Source organism: Haemaphysalis longicornis, unplaced genomic scaffold (assembly GCF_048455015.1).
Source record: "Haemaphysalis longicornis isolate Haplotype H1 unplaced genomic scaffold, Haemaphysalis longicornis Haplotype H1 scaffold_9, whole genome shotgun sequence".
In the NCBI taxonomy this organism is placed as follows: domain Eukaryota; kingdom Metazoa; phylum Arthropoda; class Arachnida; order Ixodida; family Ixodidae; genus Haemaphysalis; species Haemaphysalis longicornis.
The window spans coordinates 160324120-160346654 of record NW_027526460.1 but is presented as its reverse complement, the minus strand read 5'-3'; the positions used below and the strand labels follow the sequence as shown (position 1 = coordinate 160346654).

At 45.4% G+C, this 22535-nt stretch overlaps 1 protein-coding gene across 4 annotated transcripts in view; it reads right to left on the bottom strand.

Annotated features, from left to right (window-relative positions):
* Positions 1-2893: 2893 nt before the first annotated feature.
* Positions 2894-22535, bottom strand: part of LOC144153064 (uncharacterized) — a 44437-nt gene continuing 24795 nt past the window's right edge. For 3 of the 4 annotated variants that reach the window (XR_013319293.1, XR_013319291.1, XM_077684711.1), the window contains 4 exons: positions 22385-22534; positions 22259-22321; positions 13560-13686; positions 2894-3475 (listed from right to left, as the gene is read on the bottom strand). Coding sequence is in view for 1 of the 4 variants with exons in the window: in XM_077684711.1 (XP_077540837.1) it covers positions 22441-22534 (94 nt within the window). In the remaining 3 variants the exon portion in view is untranslated. Of the gene's footprint in view, positions 3476-9179; positions 13066-13559; positions 13687-22258; positions 22322-22384; position 22535 lie in introns of those variants that run through there. The other variant, XR_013319292.1, reaches the window with a different exon arrangement.

Sequence of the window (22535 nt, the reverse complement as noted above, 5' to 3'; positions counted from 1 at the left end):
ACATATTGGCCTCTCACCAGAGTGCGATCTCTCAGGAACAACCAGGCGCCTTCTTTGAATAAAGCTCTTCTGACAGGTGCTGCACATGCATGTCCACTCACCAGAGTGCGATCTCTCATGAACAACAAGGCTAGTGCTTTGAGTAAAGCTCTTCAGAAAGGTGCTGCACACATATAGCCTCTCACCAGAGCGTGATCTCTCAAGAACCAGTTGGCTTCTTTGAGTAAAGCTTTTGTGACAGGTGCTGCACACAAATGGCCTTTCACCAGAGTGCAATCTCCCATGAACAACCAGGATAGTTCTTCGAGTTACTCTTCTGACAGGTGCTGCAAACATACAGCCTCTTGCCAGAGAGCAATTTCTCATGATCAACCAGGTGGCTTCCGCAAGTAAAGATCTTCTGACAGGTGCAGCACACAAACGGCCTCTTGCCAGAGTGCAATCTTTCATGAACAATCAGGCTAGCTCTCTGAATAAAACTCTACTGACAGGTGCTGCACACATACGGCCTTTCGCCGGAGTGCAATCTCTCATGAACAACCAGGCGGCTTCTTCGGGTAAGCTCTTCTGACAGGTGGTGCACACATATGGCCGCTCACCAGTGTAATCCTTCATGAACCAGGCTAGGTTTGTCAGTAAAGCTCTTCTGATGTACTGCCCACAAACGGCCTCTCGCAAGACTAATTTCTCATGAACAACCAGGTGCCTTTCTTTAGTAAAGCTTTTCTGACAGGTGCTGCACAAATACAGTTGCTCACCAGAGTGCGATCTCTCATGAACAACCAGTTGGCTTCTTTGAGTAAAGCTCTTCTGACAGGTACTGTACACAAACGGCCTCTCCTCAGAGTGCAATCTCCAATGAACAACCAGGCCAGCTCTTCGAGCAAAGCTCTTCTGACAGGTGCTTGCACACGTACGGCCTCTGGCAGAGTGCGATCTCTCATGAACAACCAGTTGGTTTCTTTGAGTAAACCTCTTCTGACAGGTGCTGCACACAAACGGCTTTTCGCCAGAGTGCAACCTCCCATGAATAACCAGGCTAGCTCTTCAAGTAAAGCTCTTCTGACAGGTGCTGCACACATACGGCCTCTCGCCAGAGTGCGATCTCTCATGATCAACCAGGTAGCTGCTGTGAGAAATGCTCTTCTGGCAGGTGCTCCACACATACGGCCTCTCGCCAGAGTGCAATCTTTCATGAAGAATAAGGCCAGATCTTTGAGTAGAGCTCTTCTGACAGGTGCTGCACACATACGGCCTCTCAGGATAGTGCAACCTCTCATGAACAACCAGGCAGCTTCTTCGAGTAAAGCTCTTTGTACAGTGTTCACGGAATGAAACGCAACACTGCGAGCGCGTGGCCTGCGGTACATGCTGCGCCGCCCATGGACGCCCGTGGAAGCTAGGTATTGCATTGTGGTATACCGCGAAGATGAGAGCGTTTTAACCATAGCCTTGCTGCTTCCGGTTACCAACGAGCGGGACAGTGGTGCCCCGCAGCGACAGTTGTGCGCTGCCAGCCTGGGGAGAGCATGTTTGTGCGCCGGTAGTTGCCGGCGGTGGTTCGCGCAGCCAATTTCGCGACATCGTCTGCTCGGGCGCTCCTCTTACACGTGCCCTTCCGATGCGACACAGATAATGTGCTTGTAAGGCACGGTCACGCTTATCTGAATATAACGAGCGTCTGCACGAAGAAACAGCCAACTTTATTCCATGATATAAACTAAAAAAAGAGGAGAGCCGACGAAGTACTAATGCACTGCACCACACGCAAACGTGCCTGCCAAGGCGTCTTTCCTTTTTTTAGTTTACATCCTGGAATAAAGTGTGCTGTTCCTTCGTACAGAAGTTTCTTTTATTCAGATGAGCGTGACTGTGCATTGCATGAACATTACTGTGCCACATTGGAAGGGCACGCGTAACAAGAGCACGTGCACACGGTGTCGCGAAATCGGCTGTGCGCACTGCCGGGCTACGGCCATCGGCGCACAAACGTGTTCCAGTGCTCCAGGCTCGCAGCGCCCCGCTGTCGCTGCGGGGAACCACAGTCCCGCTCGTTGGCAGCCGGAAGGAGTAAGCCTACTGGAAACACGCTCTGATCCTTGTGGCATACCACAATGCAACACCTAGCTTCCACGGGCGGCGCTGCATGTACCGGCGGCCACGCGCTTGCAGTGTCGCGTTTGAATCCGTGAGCACTGTACAAGTAGTACACACTTACGGCCTCTAACCAGAGTGCGATCTTTCATGAACAACCAGGCTAGCTTTGTTAGTAAAGCTCTTCTGACAGGTGCTGCACACAAATGGTGTCTCGCCAGAGTGCGATCTTTGATGAGTAAGCAGGCTAGCTCTTTGCATAAAGCTTTTCCGACAGGTGGTGCACACATACAACCTGTCACCACAGTGCGATTTCGTATGATAAATCAGCTGGGTTTTTTGATTAAAGCTCTTCTGGCAGGTGCTGCACACGTAAGGCCACTCACCAGAGTGCAATCTTTCATGAACAACCAGGCTAGCTCTTCGAGTAAAGCTCTTCTGACAGGTGGTGCACACATATGGGCTCTCACCAGAGTGCGATATTTCATGAACAACCAGGCTAGCTTTGTTAGTAAAGCTCTTCTGACAGGTGCTGCACACAAATGGTGTGTCGCCAGAGTGCGATCTTTGATGAGTAAGCAGGCTAGCTCTTTGCATAAAGCTTTTCCGACAGGTGGTGCACACATACAACCTCTCACCACAGTGCGATTTCTTATGATAAATCAGGTGGCTTTTTTGAGTAAAGCTCTTCTGGCAGGTGCTGCACACGTACGGCCTCTCACCAGAGTGCAATCTTTCATGAACAACCAGGTTAGCTCTTCGAGTAAAGCTCTTCTGACAGGTGGTACACACATATGGGCTCTCACCAGAGTGCAATCTTTCATGATAAACCAGGCTATCTTTGTTAGTAAAGCTCTTCTGACAGGTGCTGCACACAAATGCCTTCTCGCCAGAGTGCGATCTTTGATGAGTAAGCAGGCTAGCTCTTTGCATAAAGCTTTTCCGACAGGTGGTGCACACATACAACCTCTCACCACAGTGCGATTTCTTATGATAAATCAGCTGGCTTTTTTGAGTAAAGCTCTTCTGGCAGGTGCTGCACATGTACGGCCTCTCACCAGAGTGCAATCTTTCATGAATAACCAGGCTAGCTCTTCGAGTAAAGCTCTTCTGACAGGTAGTACACACATATGGGCTCTCACCAGAGTGCAATCTTTCATGATCAACCAGGCTAGCTTTGCGAGTAAAGCTCTTCTGACAGGTGGTGCACACATTCGGCCTCTTTTCAAAGTGCCCTCTCAGTTGGCTGTCCAGGGTGCATTTTTCAAGAAACATTTTTTTGCAAACAGTGTAGCTACAGCACATTTTTCTGGCACACAATTTCACCTGATGACGGGGATGGTTGCATAGCTGACAGGACTGGCAGGAATGAAGTTTCTCTCTGAAATGAATTATTTTCACAATCAATACAAAAACTTCTAAGTTGGCAAAACAAGATACAAAAAAGGAAATATGAAATGAAGATATTGCAAGAAACTAGCATAATGCGACTTTGTGACCCACCAGAATAGGTGTCAACCCAATAAATGCATTTATATGAACTTTTTACAATGCACACACAAAACATTCGAGGTTTCTGCAAAATTTTTTCAGAGTTCTTTACAACTTCAGTGAAACATGGTTTAACCAAAAAGTGTGGCAGCTTGTTACATATCCACATCACATTGCAAGTCCTGTGCTTTAAATTTTTTCTACACAAAAGAAAACTTTAATTAGGCCATACTAATTCTTGTCTGCTAGTGGAACTACCCGCCGCGGTGGCTCAGTGGCTAAGGCGTTGAGCTGCTGAGCACGAGGTCGCGGGTTCGACTCCCGGCCGCGGCGGCCGCTTTTCTGATGGAGGCGAAAAGCAAAAACGCCCGTGTGTACGAGATTTCGGCGCACGATAAAGATCCCCAGGTGGTCAAAATTAATCCGGAGCCCTCCACTACGGCGCGCCTCATCGCCTGCGTTGCGTCGGCGCATTAAACCCCAGAATCATTCAATCTGCTAGTGGAACTTAGTATGTTTAATAACATACTAAGTTCCACTAGAAATATTTATACTTTATCCATTTTATGTACACAAATACATAAACAATAAGGGCCTGATATAAGTGAATTTAGGTTGGATTAGTTCATTTTCAGGTACACCATAAAAGTTAATGAAATCCTCCACAACTGCACGGCTTACTTATACAGGAAACATAGCAGTGTCATTCCCCATGAAATGTCCCAGCCCGAAAATCGACCATTGTCAATTTTGTTGAAAGAGTTTCTACTAGTTGGTGAGTATAGATAGGAGGTGCACACGCAGTACTTTTATCAAAAGGTTTTCCAGTCATGTGAGCACTCCTTGAAGTTGCTGCAAACAAGGAAAATGTGGTTGGAGATAAATTTTAAATAAAGAGATGAAGCATGTGGAATGACAAATATCCCTGTAGAGCCTTCCGCTTGCATTGCTGTTTGATGTCGCTCCATGACTGAAGCTGTCTAAAAATTTTTAGTGTTGTATTAAGTAAAAATGAAAGAAATGGCATGTTTTGAGAATTTTTCACAAAGGCACCATTAAAGCTTCAGTGATATTTTTATTGTACATTGATATATTCTTTAAGCGTCTAGTAAAAATAATTTAGGTCGATTACAGACTAATTTTAGAGAAACTGCTTATAAAAATGCCAGAAATGAGTTTGCGCCAAACTTCAGACCTATGTAAAGCACCAAATCTTAACAGGTAAAATAACTTGAGACAGGTCATTATACACACCCACCCTTTAGCTTTCCATTCAGAAAATGACCAATGCTATATGCCCTCTGGAGTGAACCTAAACCGGAAATGACTATATGGACTCTGCTGTGCAGCGCCATCTAGGAGGCGCCTTAAACACCATTTTGTCACGTGGAAGGGGCTTTTTTTGTTTTGTTTTTTTATGCATCGTTTTTTGGCGTGCGCACGCGGTCTCCGACAGTACGCGCGCCTTCGACCCGACATGGTGGTTAGAGTCGGTGAAAAATTTAATTCTTAGGACGAGTTTGAGACAGCATTGCATCGATTCGGGGTGCAAACAAACACAGTGTTTGTCAAAGAGAGGACCAAATCGGCGGCAGTGGTAAATGCCTCCTTGACAGCAAACTCGGTGAAACTGGATAGTAAACTAGCGTTTTGTACCAGCAGTTAGCAGCGAGCCTAATCTGACTGTCTGATGTAGAAGAATAAGAATCACAGAGTCGTTTTTCCCTCTGCACCGCACTTAACCTGGCCCATAGACATTACGGCAGGATACCCCTTACTGCAAACATGAAATTTCTAGCCGGCTGTTTCGTTTCCCTCACAGATGTTGAACTCTTCTCCAGTTAAATAACATCAAAGAAAGCAGCCTAGTTCATTTTTGTTTTTTTACCTGAATTTCTTCGAAGCTTGAGTACCATGTAATGGCAATGCAAAGTGTTGAACGCGTAGCTTGTCTGAAGTGATAAAATTATCGCGTTCCTTTGACTGGAATTGCTATGGCGAATCCTGAACCTAGTTGTGTTCTTGTATTTTAAAACTTGGGAAACAGATCGGTGTTATTTCTTTGATATTGTCTTTAGCACCGGCATACAGGTACTTTGACATGAAATCTGATCTTGAAAAGGTCTCTGGAGAATTGCTCTCACTGCCAGACATAAAGTGATGATGAAGTTGAGGTTTTGTGGCGCAGCAACCTTTAGGTTATAGTGCGGTTAAATGTAGGTTAAAAGTCTTGCTCAAGGTATCATGAATATAAAAATGAATATTTTTAAAACTTCTGCGAGATGAAGTAGCTAAAACCGGTGTAGAAAGCCAGTGTCTCTAAAAAATTCAAAAACTTCAGTCATAGGTTAAATTGCTTCATCACAAAGTAAAAGCATTAGGTGTAAAGGTATACAAAAGGTGTATAAAGTTCTAAAATGTCTAATGCGTTCCGTTTCCAGGTATGGACCACTTATTAGGGTATGTGGTACAGTAAGAGGTTCTCCGCAGTGCTCCCAAATGGGTTCCTGTTCTTTTCTCACTAAGCCATTGGTCATCACAGTTTGACCTATATGCAGCCAGCACAGAATAACCTCGAGGAAACGATTTCTGTGTATACAACTTTTCCATTCAGATACATAGGGTTTGACTAGATGTAATTTATTTCTGGTTTGTTTGTCCCCTTCACACTGCCAGTACAATTTCATTGACTTTCGTATGGTGTTTTGAAGGTCCAGGTAGGGAAGCTTTAACTCTGTTATTTGAAAAGGCTTAGTCTCATATGCTGCTTTATCAAGTTTCATTTTTGGGGATGCCAATATGGCTTGGTACCCAACAAAGGACAACACTGACCCCTACTAATGTAAGGCAGCCCAGTCGATTTTTCAGCTCACCTACAACTGCAATCTTTAAAGGGACAAGGGAGGTCATAGCATGTACAGCACTTAAAGAATCTGCAAAAATGGCCACTTTTCATACACCCTTTGCTACTACATCTTCAATAGCTGAGGTCATACCTAAGATTTCCTTAGTGAAAACACTACTCTCATCAGCAATCCTCTTTGCTACTGTCACTGGTGAATTGAAAACAGCAAAACCTATGTGACAGGAGGTTTTTGAGCCATCAGTAAATTAGTGGCAATAGCTACTCTACTTGTCTTTAAGTGCGAGAAATTCTTGGCAGAAAATTTGGTGCAGAAACGCTTTTTTGTCATATTTTAAGGACAGATTACATTCAACGGCCCTGTGGTCCCAGGGGGCCACAGCATCTGAAAACCTCAAAAGGTTTGACGGGCATATCTTTAAAGAATACTGAGACGTATTCCTCCAAAGGAAGGGCAAGAGGGCAGACCACTTAAGGCTTGTATTCTTACAATTTCTTGTACGTATTCTCAAAAAATTTCCCAGCACAAGGATGGTCATTTACAAATGCTGTTTTGGCTACATATACTCCACTTAAGTGTGCTCGCCGGCATTCCAGGGGCCGCTCATTGCACTCAACTGTTAATAGGGGAGGTGCGATATGCACCTCTGACTAGTCTGAGGCCCAGATTGTGTACTGGGTCAAGTGAGGCGAGGACAGACTGGCGGGCTGACCCATACACGATACAGCCATAGTCAAGACGAGACTGAACCACCGAGCCATTAATTGCTAGCATACATGTGCAGTCTGCACCTCATGACTTGTGCGACAAAATTTTCAGTATGTTCCATGTTTTCATGCAAGCCATTCTGAGTTTCGTTATATGAGTTCCAAATGTTAATTTCGAGTAAAATGTGACACCTAAGAATTTGTGCTCACTGTGTGCAGTAACAGGTGCATCCTTAATTTTTATACCAGGGTTCGGATGAATACCTCATTTTCGCATAAAGCACACACATGCACACTTCTCAGGAGAAAAACGAAAGCCATTTTCATCCGCCCATCATAACTGATTTACCGTAGTTTGGACGTGCCTTTCACAGATAGAGAAGTTGCATGAGCAAAAAGCGATCTGCAGGTCCTCTACATAATGGGAGTACATGCCTGGCCGGGGAATAACCTTTGCTAGACGTGGCGGTGTGACTGTTGTGTGTCCTGAACTACAAAGCAATAATTTTCCACACAATTTATCACCATGATGGCCTCATGCTGACTTAGGTTGGCTTTAAGGTATCAGAAGTGGCTGGCTTGCTTACTGATAAAATGGTGGACATTAATATGGTTCAACGTGTCCATAAACTTTTCCCAAAATTCTTCAGGACTGAAAACAATGCGCTCAACATTACAGCACATTCCACTGATCCATTGGTGGAAGTGTGTCATCCTTTCTCCGAAACACGTCAGCCAGACTTCGCTGAAGTAGTCTCTCTGCACAAGCCGTACTTGAGGAGGAGCCGTGAATATTGAGAAGCCACACTTTAAATAGGGTGCCCTCTTCCATTCATCGTGCACCTCTTTGAGGTTCACCAACAGTCGCTTTTTTGAGGCCTTGAAATATGTCCTTTTTGCCTGGCAGGCAATAGGACACTGAGTCATCCTCATAGAAAGCTCTGATTCATGCCTTCATTTATTTACCAACTGGGCAACCCCATTTTCTTTTCTGGGTGCCTCGAGTGCCACTGGCATGTCCTACATTTTCATTGCCTCTCAAATTGGTGTCCGGTTGCTTAGATTCCGCTATTCTTCACGAGGCAAAAAATGGGATGCCGAATTAAGAAAATCATTTTTTATCACCTGTCTTCCCGCAAAAACTTTTTTGAGGCCGTTCATCAATATCCCATAATCCCTGAGAGGTAACTGGCCACCCTCACATGTGTCACAAGTGGATAGTTGTGTCATTACGATAGATGTAGGCATCACTCCCATTGCGTTCTCTCAGAAAGTTTCCGTCGCTGGCTCATACTGCATTCATTTTTTTAACGCAGTTACCAGCAGCTGCTTCTGAGTCCCCTTTTCCGTTCCATTAGTGGAAACTTCAAGTTCACCATGAGTGCCTCCAGATATGGCATCGAATGTTCTCTCAACATAATGAAAGGTTATTTTTTTAGTTGTATACAACTGCAGCTGTAAGCTTCACAAATTCGGTTTCCCGGAACGAGGTCAAGTAAAGGGTAGGCATCAACAAGGGCCATTGTGACCATTGTTCATGTAAACCCATGGCAGTGCTTTGAGTGCATGCTTCTGAGGACAATACTGACACTATTTTGGAAGTGTATCGGTGATGGTAAAGCTGCTTGTGGTGTTCCCAAATTGTTGTGTACTCCAGATCACGCAGTAAAATCTGATTCCAGTCGGTTAAGTGGGGCCCTAGCCGTTCCGCACAGCAGTAATCTCAGCGCACTACCGCTGCCACCATTATGCCTGAATTATGTTTGGTGCTATTCTACTAAATAAAAGTACACCTTGCAGCAAAGCCCACTTTTTTGTTAATGCACTACAGCCCTTTATCTAATTCTATGTTGAAAAGAACCAGTGGCATTTGTGGCTAAGGTGGCTTTAGCAGCAAGGCATGTTTCAATTGCTTGTCAGAAGTTCGCACTGGAGTTGTTATTTCAAAATTTCCCCTTCCTGTCAATACACAGGCTTCTGCAAAAATCGTTAGATTAACGAAAAAGCTGCAACTAGGGCTTTATTGAACAATGCCCAAAAAATGATTCAACTTCAGGCTGTTCATACAAACAAAAAACCGCTTCATCACAGCAGGTAGCACAGATAAGTATGAGTGGCATTGAAATACAAAGAAGATGTAGCTGCTGCTTACAAGGACTTTCAGCAGCAGTATAAGATCTGACAAAGCCACTGCGAAACAGGCAGCCCCATGCTTGTCTGTTAGGGTGAGGCTGTAATCTCTTCAATTGTCATTCCCCTATTGAACTGGTATGTTAAATTAAGCATTACAATCTATCATGTACTGTTCCTTGTGACCATTTAAACTGCGTACCAATCGATTGTCATTTGTGTTGCGAACTCGTTCGACTTCTAGAAAACTGCAGCAAGATTTTGCAGCTTATATACTTTCTGCTATGCAGAGAACTTGACAAGTAATTTTTAATGCCTCCGAGTTCCTTCACATCAGTTTTTTGACACCTGAATAACGACAGCAAGCTGGTGGTAATGTTGTGAGTGTGCACATAACAAAAGTCGGCTTCGAGGGTTCTGCCAAAATTTAATGTAAACCTAAAATACCATAGTGCCAAAAACTTTTTTCCTTATGACATGCTTACTCTAGATTACTTTTTTACTGAGTGTTAGCAGTGGCACTTTCATTTCGTTTTGTACTGATTACATGAGACTGACAGTTAAATAGTAGGAGAAGGTACAAACATTGAATCGCAAGGCCAAGACCAATGCTCCTATAAAAATAGTGGTGTAATCACAAGACAATAGACAAAGAGAAAGAAAAATGGCCGAAGCAGCAGATCGCGCATGCAAGACAGGCTGCACAGTCACCGACACTGTAATTGTCAGGTGAGCCCATGAGAGAACACAGGCACAGGCTGGGCACAAACCAAAGAAGGACAAACAATGTCTTAGAGGAAGATCATCAACACAGGATTGCAGAAGGAGAGGCAAAGAACAGCGGACGGTGTGCAGGGACGAAAGGCACTCAGCCACTTGGACTCGAGCTGGGTTCCAGCGACTGCCTGTGTGACACTCTGTACTGCTGCATTCTTCTTATGCCAAGATGCACTGACTTTCTCAAGCACTGAAAAATGTGTGAAAAGGGGCTTGTGCTCCTTCAGTGCAATGTTATTACTACCCTCCATTGCATAAATGCCATGCAGTGCTGCCAATGCTGCAGATCGTCGAAGAACAGTTACGATGACGAGAAAAGTGGAGTGCAAGGCTTCTCAAAGCAATTATATTGTAAATTCAGTTAATTCAATTATTATAACTATTACTTCATTGGTCTATCTGAACAGGTTATGTAAATTTACTGCGGCAATATTCGATATTGCTTCGCTTTCATTATTTGTCATAAGATAAACCTGGAGATGGGACCATATGTCCAAATAGAGTGCAGAGGCAAGCACACCAAACCTTTAAAGGGAAAAACAACCGATTTTTGTCGAGTTTTTATTCTCTATCCCAAATGAAAAGGCATCATTTAAAGCACCTTAATGAGAAACAGTTTTGCTGATAATGCCCTAGAACTTTCTAAATCGAAATTTTTAGACCCACGAGCCATGTGTCCTCCCAAATATAATGCTGGAAACCATGACATACAGTAGCGTGGCAACATACTTTTGTCTGTACGCAAAATGAAAAGCGATATTTAAAAACTTGTCCCCAGATAAAAAAGTGTTAATCGCAGGCTTTCTTATTCCTTCACGTGTTTTTTTTTTAATTCACCAGGCTATTTTGCGCGAAGGCGCCATCTGTTGGGATGGACGACACACGCCAAAACAGCGCGCGCCAACTGCAGCCAGTGCATTGGCCACATGACCGGGGCCCTGACGTCAGCAGTTTGGGGATGGGAGAAGTAGGTGGCGTGATGCTGATGCCGAGTAAGAGAGGGCATTTGTTTTGAGCTTTGTCATGCGTGCAGAATAAAATGGAGTTAAAATATAATAAACGATTACTGTTGAAACTTAGTTGGAGATATCTTAACCTGCAAAGGAAACCTTTTACATAGTTATCTCTGGCTTGAAATTTTGCGTCAGTACTCCTATAAAGGGACGGACAACCAATTTTTGTCCCATATATGTTCTCTAGCTCATATGAAAGCCAGTGTTTTATATAGCCTGGTAACCACAAGTCATTTAAAAACAAATTTGCGGAAATAATTTTGAATTGGCAGCAAACTATATGAAATTGGAGGGGTGGTGGTTCGTAGTGTCGAAACTTGACACTACAATGTGTCCCGGTCACGTGACGTGCAAACCTACTTGCTACTGTAACTGTTGAAACGTTTATTCACTTATTGAAAACCTTTTAGCACAAGTATTTGTATAAGTTTAAATTGCATATGCATTTTTAAACACTATTTTGAAAATTTATATAAGACACGCTGCCCACTATACTGCCCGCCGCCGCTGGGTTGCTCCCTGTGTGGCTAACTGAGCTTCCATGCCCAAAATCAACGGCAGCATCCAGTGAACAGACCCAGTGAAGGAGCTTTCACGATTCTGCCTGGGTCAGGGGCGTTTTTTCTGCGGTGCTCGTTTAGTCTAAACTGAAAGTGACACAAATAAACGAGGCTGGAAATATTTATTTACCCAGTGACCGACCGCCTAATGTGCAATTCAATGATTAGTAAGCTTGTAAGCACCCATACCAGCGAAAAGATGTAACAGAAAAGTTTCGTCTCAGTACTCCTTTAAGCAGCCGACACATGCAGTCTCACAACTTTTACCGTTCTTTTCAGCCACATAGGCAGGAATAATTTGTCTGTATGTATTACTTGTTCTTCTCATCGTTGTTTTAAAAATTACTTCCAAAGATGCCCCAGGCTGTTTTTCGAAACTGGTACCTTCAAGTGTATTCTGTTCCCCGGCACAGATTGTATACCACTGGGCATGGCCTGAGGTGGAGCAAAACAATTTGGATATTTCTTGCTGCAGACATCCATAGCTCCTCTGCGTAGCATGGTAGGTATGAAATAAAGAATACCAAAACTAAACACCGACCTTTTTAAAATTCTCACGGCCTCATCGAGTTCTTAAATATTTCAAATTAACTGAAATTATTGAAGAAACAACATTCCCTAATTCTAGTGTTTACAAGACTCAGCCCAGATTACAATCCTGTCATAGTACCGTATTTTCCTGTGTATAAGTCGCGGTTTTTTTATGAAATTTTCGTTGGTGCGTCTTATCCACCGCTGCGAGTTATGTATGGAATAAATCCGGTTCGCGGCGGCAGCGCATGGCCAGCGCACGTTAAGAAACACAGCTCTATGGTCTAAATGAATCAGAAGCGCACCGCTACGGTGTTTCGCATAGCCCATTTATCGCTTCCGGACATTAAACCAAAGAATTTGCAGCTTTTTCTAGTCAAACACAATGATAATGGCCTCCAACAACCGCGCGCCACTTACTGCCATGCGCAGTAAGTTCAGTTCAGAATAAATTCAAAGTAATATCAAACTAGGTTGCAAAAACAAAATGCAGCGCTTATAAATTGTTACAGTGAGTTACTCTGGAGGAGGTAAAGGTGCTGCTAATTTTTAAAATGACAGCTTGCTGATAAGTTTTGATTTTCGGGCCGCTTCCGGTTGCGTCACTTCCGTCCGCCATGACACCTTTATTGCGCTGATTTACGAAAGCGATGACAGCACGCAAGAGACGTGCGACGTTTGGAGAGGTGGCCAAATGGCACTCCATTTCTACAAAAACAGAGTTGTAGCCGGGTTCATAAAGGCCGGAGGGATCCGGTCCGCGAGTGGTGACGATATTGGCGAAGAAGACGTCAGTGAGTCGGAGGACGACAGCGATGTGCCGGAGGAACTCCCACTTGAAGTTGCTGAATTGTTTGTGAGCCAGTCGGAGGAAGAAGGTGGTTTGCCTAAACGCCATCTGTAAGTACATGCCATCTGAGTGTATCAATAAACCATTTTTGAGAAGCTAGTTCTGTCTAGACTTAGGACGGTATATGCACGGGTCCAGCCCTCTTCATCAGGGGATGCGTTCATAGGCGGCGGACGCCGCAACCATGTAATTTCGCCGCTCTTTCTAACATCTCAATCACTACGAGTTTACCTAATTAACAAGTGTGTCTTATACACTGATGCGATTTATATATGTTTTTTTTCTGAAAAACTGTCATTTTGAGGGGGGTGCGACTTATACAAAGGTGCGACTTATAGTCCGGAAAATAGGTACATATGGGTTGATACATTACATCCAGTAATGTTCGGCCAGCTACAGGTACTGTTTCCATTGCTATTCCTAACGGTGCACCCTCCATTATATTTGCTCCACCAGATACCGAAAAAAATAAACCCCTGCCTTAAGCTTGCATTTCCCACCCGATGTGTTCTGCAAACAGCATTTCAAGCACTGTAACCCACCCTGTGTTGCCAGAGTGTTGGTTGCACGAGGAGGTGTGAGAACTGGGTTCTGCCGAAATGTCTGCACCATCTCGTGAAGTTGTGAATTTGTCCGATGCATCGCCAACTTGAGGGTTCACTTCCAGAACTGCAAAAGTCAAAGGTTTGAGCAGCTTAGGGCAAACAGTGCAATACAAATCCTCAAACAGCCTATATACTGGAATACACAGCACAGTTTCCTCTAAGTGGGACTTGGTGATGCTAAGTCGAGGGTGTCTACCAAATTCACATTTTCAAGTTCCCCGAGTGTTCCAGATTTTCTGACAGCGCTTTTGCTGAAATACACGAGTGAAACAAACATTGTTTGAATTTAGGATTGGCTGCACCATGTTGCCGGATGCTGCTACTCTCCAAAAAGCATGTTAAAAATTTTAAAAATGCCAAGTTTCGAATGGTAAGGTATATTTTTATTTCATTGAAAATGAAAACATAAGAAACAAGGTAGTAAAATTCACAGCCCAAAAAAAATCTAGAATAAAACGGTAAAAACATTTCAACTTATGTCAAAATTTTCAAATGGTAACAATAAATACAAGGCACAAACAAATATTCCCAATTGTGAGATATGTCTATCTCTGCATATCAATTCCAATGGTTCAGAGCCTGTGGCGAAAAATATGTGCACCACCGATAAAAATACGGCAAAGGAGAGCATAGTGGCACCTGCGAGGAGTACAACACGCGTTCCACTCACACACGAGATTAGGGCGACAAAAGCGACGCAATCTGTCACCCAGTAACTTGGCACCCCAGTGTTGCCACTACAGCACATAGAGCGATTGGTCTGAACCCTATACGCACTTTGCAAACGTTAGGCGGTGACCCGTCCATCAGACCCGCAGGGCCACCTGGCAAATAGTTGCTAAAATGCTGCAGGATTATGCGCACTGTCAGGGGCCCGTGCTGCATGTTTGGTGCTCTCTCAAATGCTAGCGATGGTGCAGAACAACGCGCCGATAGTAATCTTAGCAGGTTTTTGAGAATTAAACTCAACAACTTTTTCATGCAAAAAATTTAAAGACAGGAACACGTCTCTTTGAAGCAGGGCGTAAATATGATGTATAGGAAGTGCTCGGTTCGTGCAGGTCGGAGGTGTCAGTGAAATGTACTCCGCAGACGAAAATAAACGAGCCAGTGAACTGTGTGAAGCTCAGCGCAAGTTTCTGGGTTATACAGCATGGACACATGAAATTAGAAACATAATTGCTTGCAGATCAACAGCAGCAGACAAATTTTCAAAAGGAGCCGCGATTTCCGTGTTGGCGTAGCGGGGAAGTGCAAGCATGCCGTGGCAGTTGTCCTGTAAGTACACGACGGCCAAAGCGACTCGAAGACATTCCATCCACGAATGTGGAGTATACCGGCGCTTTACAAAATTACTTAAGGCAGTGAAACGTTGCTGTCCCCAAAAAAGGAACAGGGGAGAAACTTAGCAGCTATGTACAGTACGCCGAGAAAATATTTTTCTGAAAATTTATGGGAAGTTTGACTGCTTGTATGTTGCGATTTTTCAGTGCGTGCAAAGAAAGCACTCGTGAACCACATCGTCGAATACTTCAGTGACCTCGACTTCCCAGTTGAAGTGCTCGGCATGGACGAGGTTCAGCATGGACTCTTGAGGGAGCCATCAGCCCGCAGGCCATTTGAAAGAAAACACAACGGGGACGTCACACAATTCAGCCTTGTGGTTTGCTCTGGAGAGCCATGGCTTGCATGCTCACCGGACGGCATTTTCAGGTAATTACATTAATCAAGTTGTTCTAAATAAAAACTCCCAAGCCATCTCCACCAACATGAAACCTGGGGAAGGGCGAAGCAAGCAGTTTATAAATGTATTCTTGGCATTTTTGCCCCCGGAGATAAAACCGTTGGAGATGCAGGTACACAGCGTTGCAGAAAAAAGTCTCGTATCTTTAAAGCAGTATGCGTTCTAGCACGAGGAGTTAGAAAAAAGAGTGACCCGGTGTGTTCTTTTAGTACGCATTTTGCCTATGGAGATAAAACATTCTAGCGCGAAGCGCTGGAAAACAAGTGCCTTGGTGTTTCCTTTTAGTAACCGTTACGTTCTATTGAAGGGCGTTGGGAAACAAGTGCCTCAGCATTTTAATATCATGACTACATGAGACGATGACAGGAGATGCCGACAGCCTAAGTCCTATCGGGCTTTGCCCCCAAAATCTAACTTTCAAGGATGAAGACTGCAACCAGGGTGTCGAACCAGAACCAGAACCAAACTGAAAACCGGAACCGAATCCAACTTTTTGCCCGGAACTGGAACCGAACCGAACCCGTATTTTCTGCCATTTAGGAAATGAACCTGAACCATGGCTCCAAAATCGTAATTTCTAGTTTTTGATTGTGGTGCTCAACCTCGTGCCTGAAGATAGTTTTACCGCTTGCCTGACAGCACCACCAAATATTATGCATGGTCGGTAGTTTAATGACCGATCAGGTTCTCTTATTATTATTACGCTGAATTTACTCGAAAGTTGTACGTGTATGCTATCAGTTTGCATTAGATACTGCCCCCCTCCCCCAGTTTTCTTTTCAGTTTCAGTTTCAGTTTATTGTTTCAGTAGAAATGGTACAGTGCATAAATAACTCTAGGAGGTCCCGTAGTCATAGACTGGAATAATAGACTGGAACTGCAGTTATAATAGGGTACGTTAAACATATATTCCGAGCAACATATTGTAGTGATAAGCTCCAGTAAGGAGAGTAAAAGTGTTTATTAACAGGGCGAACTTGTGCCGCCAAACACTGGCGATCCACAAGCAAGCTAGAGCAAGCGAGCTTGGACTTCTTTCTCTTCCGTCCACCAGTCAGCACATACCCATTACTAGAAACAGCCCCGTTAGCCGGTCGGGGATTGCTCCCACAATAATAAAGTCGTGGCAATATCATGGCTTATTCTTCGTGGTTCCTGTATGCATGGTGTTTAATATTGTGCGAAGTTTTTAATGTGTTTGTAATTTCAAAGCACCCGTGCCCCTTTGTGAAGGCCCTCAGGTACATCATCAACAAAAAAGTGCAGGAAGCTCACACTAACGCGCAAGACTTGAAGGTAGCGAAGCTGTACGCAACCTTCACAACCATCAGGACAGTTTAAGTTCACGATTGCAGCCGATTTGCTTCTTCTTTGCTGCTGCAATGACCTTTGCTCCATCATTGTTTCTATAAGTGTGAGCTCCTTTCATTTTTGTAACTTAATCACCGGGTATCATCTTAGAGGGGCGTACGCAATGACGTGTCTTTCTCATTCCGAGCAAGTGTTGCCACGATTATGGTGAACAGTGAAGTTTTCTTTGGCCAACCTTGGCCACTCTCCCTAACAAGGTAGGCTCGGCTTGACAAATGTGCTTCAGGAGGCTGGGCGGTCGCCGCGATGCATGCACACATGAGCACCCGGCATGTTCTTGTTTTTTTTTAAACTGCTGGGCAATCGCCGCAATTATGGCCAATCTTTCTAAGTGCGTATTATTGGTTTGACAAACGCACGCAGGCGATGCTGGGCAGTCGTCGCGAGGCACGCACACACGAGCAGTACACTTTTGTTAGTTTTGTTAACTGCCGAGCACTCGCCGTGCGGCCCCGTGCTCACGTGCACGCGCTCGGAAACTTCTTGGTATTTTTAACTGTGGATACGAAAAATTGCGATTTTTTAAACAGCTCTGCTGTTAATAAATTCATATCTTCCACTTTTTTTTATTCGAATAGGCAGTTATATACAAACAGCAGTGAGACACAAACACTCGCAGTCCTCTACGTCACCGGGACTTCGTGTACAGACATTGTGTCTCTTGTTTACTGCACTAAGCGTGTGTGAAAATTAAAAAAAACTTCGGCGCCATCTCAACTCCACTTTTAAAGTAGACAACAGCATTTTCGATCATCTTGAGTTTTCCCAACCTTAAAATTACAAGGTGCAAGGATTAAAGAAGATTAATATGGATTAGCAGATACGTATCTGTGGTCGTTAGTGAGTGGGTAGTGAGGTGATCAGATGAGCTCATGTGAATTAGTGGGTTTTCTGCATTCAATTGGGACTACACGAATTAGTGGGCCGGTTAGGGTGGATTGCCCAGATGCACCTCGCCCTCACCGAGGCCAAAGACCATGTGAGATCGACCAATAACTATCTCATACCACCCGTGGCCGAGCCTGTTTCAACTGTTCACCGTCGCCCTTCGCCGAACCGCCATACCAATGCTTACTTCGCACGTGGAAGGTCCCCCCACCCACTTGGGGGAAACTAAAAGGAGAAACTTCTGGAGGTGAACTTGCACAACGGTGGAAAAACAAAAACCGTCCAAAAACACAAGGACACACAGAACACTGCGATTCATAACACGCCCTCAGCCCGACGACCCGATCTAACCGTGACGCGACTCGAACACGACTACAGACACGGTGTTATGAGTATCCGAATTGACCTAGCCTGCTGCTGAGAAGACAACGACAACGACGACACATAGTTCCCAACTGTCAACACGAACAAGCCGAGATACGACACCCCGACGCACCAAGAACTCGAGGAAGGCGGCATCCAATGTCCAGTTGTCCATCGGTGACTATGATGTAGTCACCCTTATAGACATGGGAGCTAAGTAATGAGCGGATCATTCGCGTCTAAGCTGAAGAAAGTTATGACCAGATGGGACGGTCGCACATACGCACAGCAGGAGACCATCTTGTAACACCAAGTGGAACGTGCACATCACGCGTCACCAGACGGCACCATGTACCCTGCTGCGTTCGTAATTTTGCCTAACTGCTCCCACGATGCAATTCTCGGAATGGACTTTTTGACGGACAGCGCAATAATTTATCTGCAGACCAAGTCGATAACTTTTCCCTCAAATCACTCCACGACGCCGCAGCCGAACCCCAAACACCGTGCTGCTGTAAGGATTGCCGATGACCATGCAACGCTGCCACCCAACGCCAGCTTGATGAAGATGCTACCGTTTGCTGTGAAGATGCTACTCCTGACATCGACGCTATCGTACAGAGTGACCAAAGGTTGCTTCTTGACCGCGGTGTCTGTGTCGCAAGAGGCATTGCACGCTTTAGGCAACACCAATCCCATGTTTCGGTCACAAATTTCACCGAGGAATACCAGCTTATTTAAACACGGGCAATGAAATTGCGTTTCTCAAAGAAACGCAACAAGCAGGTGACGTGATCAAGGTCGCCGACTTTGAATGCACTCCCAAAGATACCGTCAAGCTTCCGCATCCCTTCAACATGAATCCGGCACTACCGCAAGAACAACGGAACAAATTATTGCCTTTGCTGCACTATAGCAAGTGTTAACGTCGAACTCAAAATTACGTCAAACACCTCTAGCGAAGCACTGAATAATAACCGAAGATGGAGCCCGACCTACCTGACAGTCACCGTACCGCGTCTTCACATGAGCGGGCAGCCATTCGGACTCAAGTGGAAGACATGCTAAGCGACAGCATTATGCAGCTATCAAAAAGCCTTTGGGCTGCACCGGTCTTACTTGTGAAGAAAAAAAAACGGCACATTCAGGTTGTGCGTTGACTACCGGCAACTGAACAAAATCACCAAAAAGAACGTGTACCCCCTGCCACGAATCGACGATGCTCACGAACACCTCTGCCACGTGAAGTACTTCTCATCAATGGATCTAAATACAGGTTACTCGCAAATAGAAGTGGACAACACAGACTGAGAGAAGACTGCCTTTATAACCTCGGATGGCCTTTACAAGTTCAAGGTGTTGCCGTTCAGGCTGTGCACGGCCCCAGCAACGTTTCAGAGTCATGGACACTGTACTAGCTGACCTGAAGTGGCACACCTGTCTCGTATACCTCAACGACGTTGTGGTATTCGCCTGAACTTTCGACAAACACCTTGCAAGGTTAGAGTTTGTACTCGAGGCTATTCGCTCATCGGGGTTAACGCTGAAGTCCGAAAAGCGCCGCTTCGCTTAAGAGAAACTCAAGTTTTTGTGCCATGTCGTCAACACCACGGGAGTCCTGCCTGACCCGGCAAAAACTTCAGCAATAGCGAACTTCCAAAGAACAAAAGATACAAAGTGTGTGCGAAGATTTCTCGGACTGTGAGCATACTACCAGCGCTTCGTCGCAAACTTCACACGCATTGCAGAGCCAGTCATGCGCTTGATGAAAGATAGCACCCCTAGGAAAACGCCCAAGAAAAAGCGTTCTGCAAGCTGCAACAATGCCTGCAAAACCCACCCGTGCTCATTCATTTCGATGAAAACGCCGAAACTGAAATGCACACTGACGCCAGTGATGTAGGCTTGAGTGCCGTCCTCATCCAAAACCAAAGCGGTTGATAAAGAGTAATTGCCTTTGCCAGCCATGGTCTTTCAAAGGAGGAGAAATACTGAGCCTCTCAGAAAGACTGCCTCGCCATTACATGGGCCATTTCAAAATTTCGCCCATACCTGCGTGGTAGGCCATTCAAGGTTGTGACAGACCACCGTGCGCTGTGTTATAATCGTCTATAAATACAGCGGGAAACACTTTGATGCCGAGTGCCTGTCCCGCGCCCCTGTCGACCCACCACTACAAGACTCCGATGAAGACAGTGCAATCTTCGGAGTCGTGACGGAGAGCAACCTAGCCGCCCAGCAGAGTTCCGACCCCGACTTACGCGTCATGATCGACTATACCTTGAAGGATGCAATGTCACCGTGCCTAGGGCGTTCAAATGAAACTTACCAGTATTCAGCTTCAAAAACTCTGTCCTCGTGAAGAGAAATTTCAGCCCTGGAACGAGAACGAATTATGTCCTTGTCTACCCCACAGACCTCCGTGACAAAATTTCGGAAGCGTGCCACGACGACCCATCTTCCGGACATCTCGGCACAGCTCGCACTATTGGAAAAATCACGGCGAAGTACTAATGGTCCCGCCTTACATGCGAAGTCACCCACTACGTCCGGAGCTGCCATGACTGCTAGCGACGAAAAACGCCACCGACGAGACCCGCCGAACTTCTGCAGCCGATCGCCGTCCCATCGAGGCCCTTCCAACAGATTGAAATGGACCTTCAGGGCCCAATGCCTACGTCACGATACGAGAACAAGTGGATTGTCATAGCGACAGACTACATGGTGCGCTACACAGACACCGCCACTCTTCCAAGGGGGACTGCACAAGAAGTCGCCAAGTTCTTCATAAACCAAGTTGTGCTGCAACATGGAGCCCCTGAGCCTTTACTGCAGAGCTTATGCAAGGAATCGCACGCTACAGGAGCAGGGATCACACAAGAACAGCGCCGTACCAACCCCCACACGAACGGACTAACGGAACATTTGAACAAGACGATAGCACACATGCTGTCTATGTACGTTGACGTTGAACATAAGACTTGGAACTAAGTCCTCCCATATGTCACGTCTGCATACAACACGCCTATCGAGGAAACTACGCAGATGACACCGTCCGAGCTTGTCTACAGAAGACGGCCGACTACAATGCTTGACACCGTACCATGCTTCCTCATGTAGAAGACGACGACCTCAATGACGACGTCCAAGGATACCTTCAGCACACGGAGGAGGCCCGCCAGCTAGCTTGAGATCGCACAATGGACCAACAGCTGGTGGATGCCAAACGCTACAACCTCCGATGCCGAGTACCGCCCAGCGGATCGTGTGTGGGTTTGGACTCTCATCCGAAGATGTGGACTCAGTGAGAAGCTTCAACAATGGTATTTCGGACCCTACCAGATTCTACGTGTCGGCCAACTTACCTACAAGGTGACTCCCAATGGTGATTCCGGAACATCACGATGACAAACGCGGCCCGAAGTCGTCCACATGGTTTGCCAAAAGCCTTTCTATGCAAGATGACGGACTTTATTTTTTTTGTTGTGACTGTCGCTTTATTTTGGCATCGGGTCGATGCACTCTTAGAGGGGAGTAAGGCCGCGAACCATGCAGTGGCTTTGTTTATTTGTTTTTGCTTTTACCGCCCAGCTGCGCCGGGCTCTGTTATCTGTAGCCTGAGTGAAGCGCATGTTCCATTTTTTCTTATACCGCACGGATTATCTCATTTTAAAGCGAGAATGATTTGCCCTAATGCGACTAGCCTAAAATGATCTTTCATCTACAGTGTTCTCGACGTAATTTGACAGTTCGAGAAACACCCGTGCCGAAAGATAAATTCCAGCAGAGCAGATGCCGCGGCATTCTTTTTGCTGACCCTTGCCTGCGCACATCACTATGTTGACTGCTGCTTCGCCGCCTCTGTATTTTTTTAGTTGTTAGGGGAGCACAAGTTCACGCCAATAAACTTGTTTTTCGAAAACTTCAAGCCAACTGCGTCATCCCTCCCTCCACCGCTGCCTCGAGTCGATGACGAAGAGCTGGTGGAAGTCCACGATGCTGAAGGTGACTACGCATCCACCACTCACTACGAAAATGACGACCTCTTCGATGCATATGACAATGACTACTGGCACCGCAACTATGGAAACAAGCAATGATACCGAAACTTTACTATGTGTCCGGCAATGCTCAGCTACAACAGCTTCGCCATTCAAGCCTTGAGCGTGAGTGCAAGCTTCCTGCGACTTCTTACGATAAAAAGCTTTTTTAACTGCCTTGCCTGCTCTGCGAGATGCTCATAATAGAAACGATAACGAAAAAATCACACCTGCAAATCCTGCCTCTGTTTGGGAGCCAGCACTGATGAGTGATGTCAGAGAACACTGCGTACCTGAAAACAAAAATATTATCAATGCATACCACCTAGCGGTTACAGAGAAAAAAGGCTCAGCACCTGTTGTACTTTCGGTAATGGCCGTCTGGGTGTAATGGCTGCAGGAGACACCCTGGCTACATGCTGCATCCAGAGACAGTGCCCCAACACAGCTTCTTGGCATCGATAACGTTGTATGTGACATGCTTGCTGTTGTTTTTGCAGTGTCTTC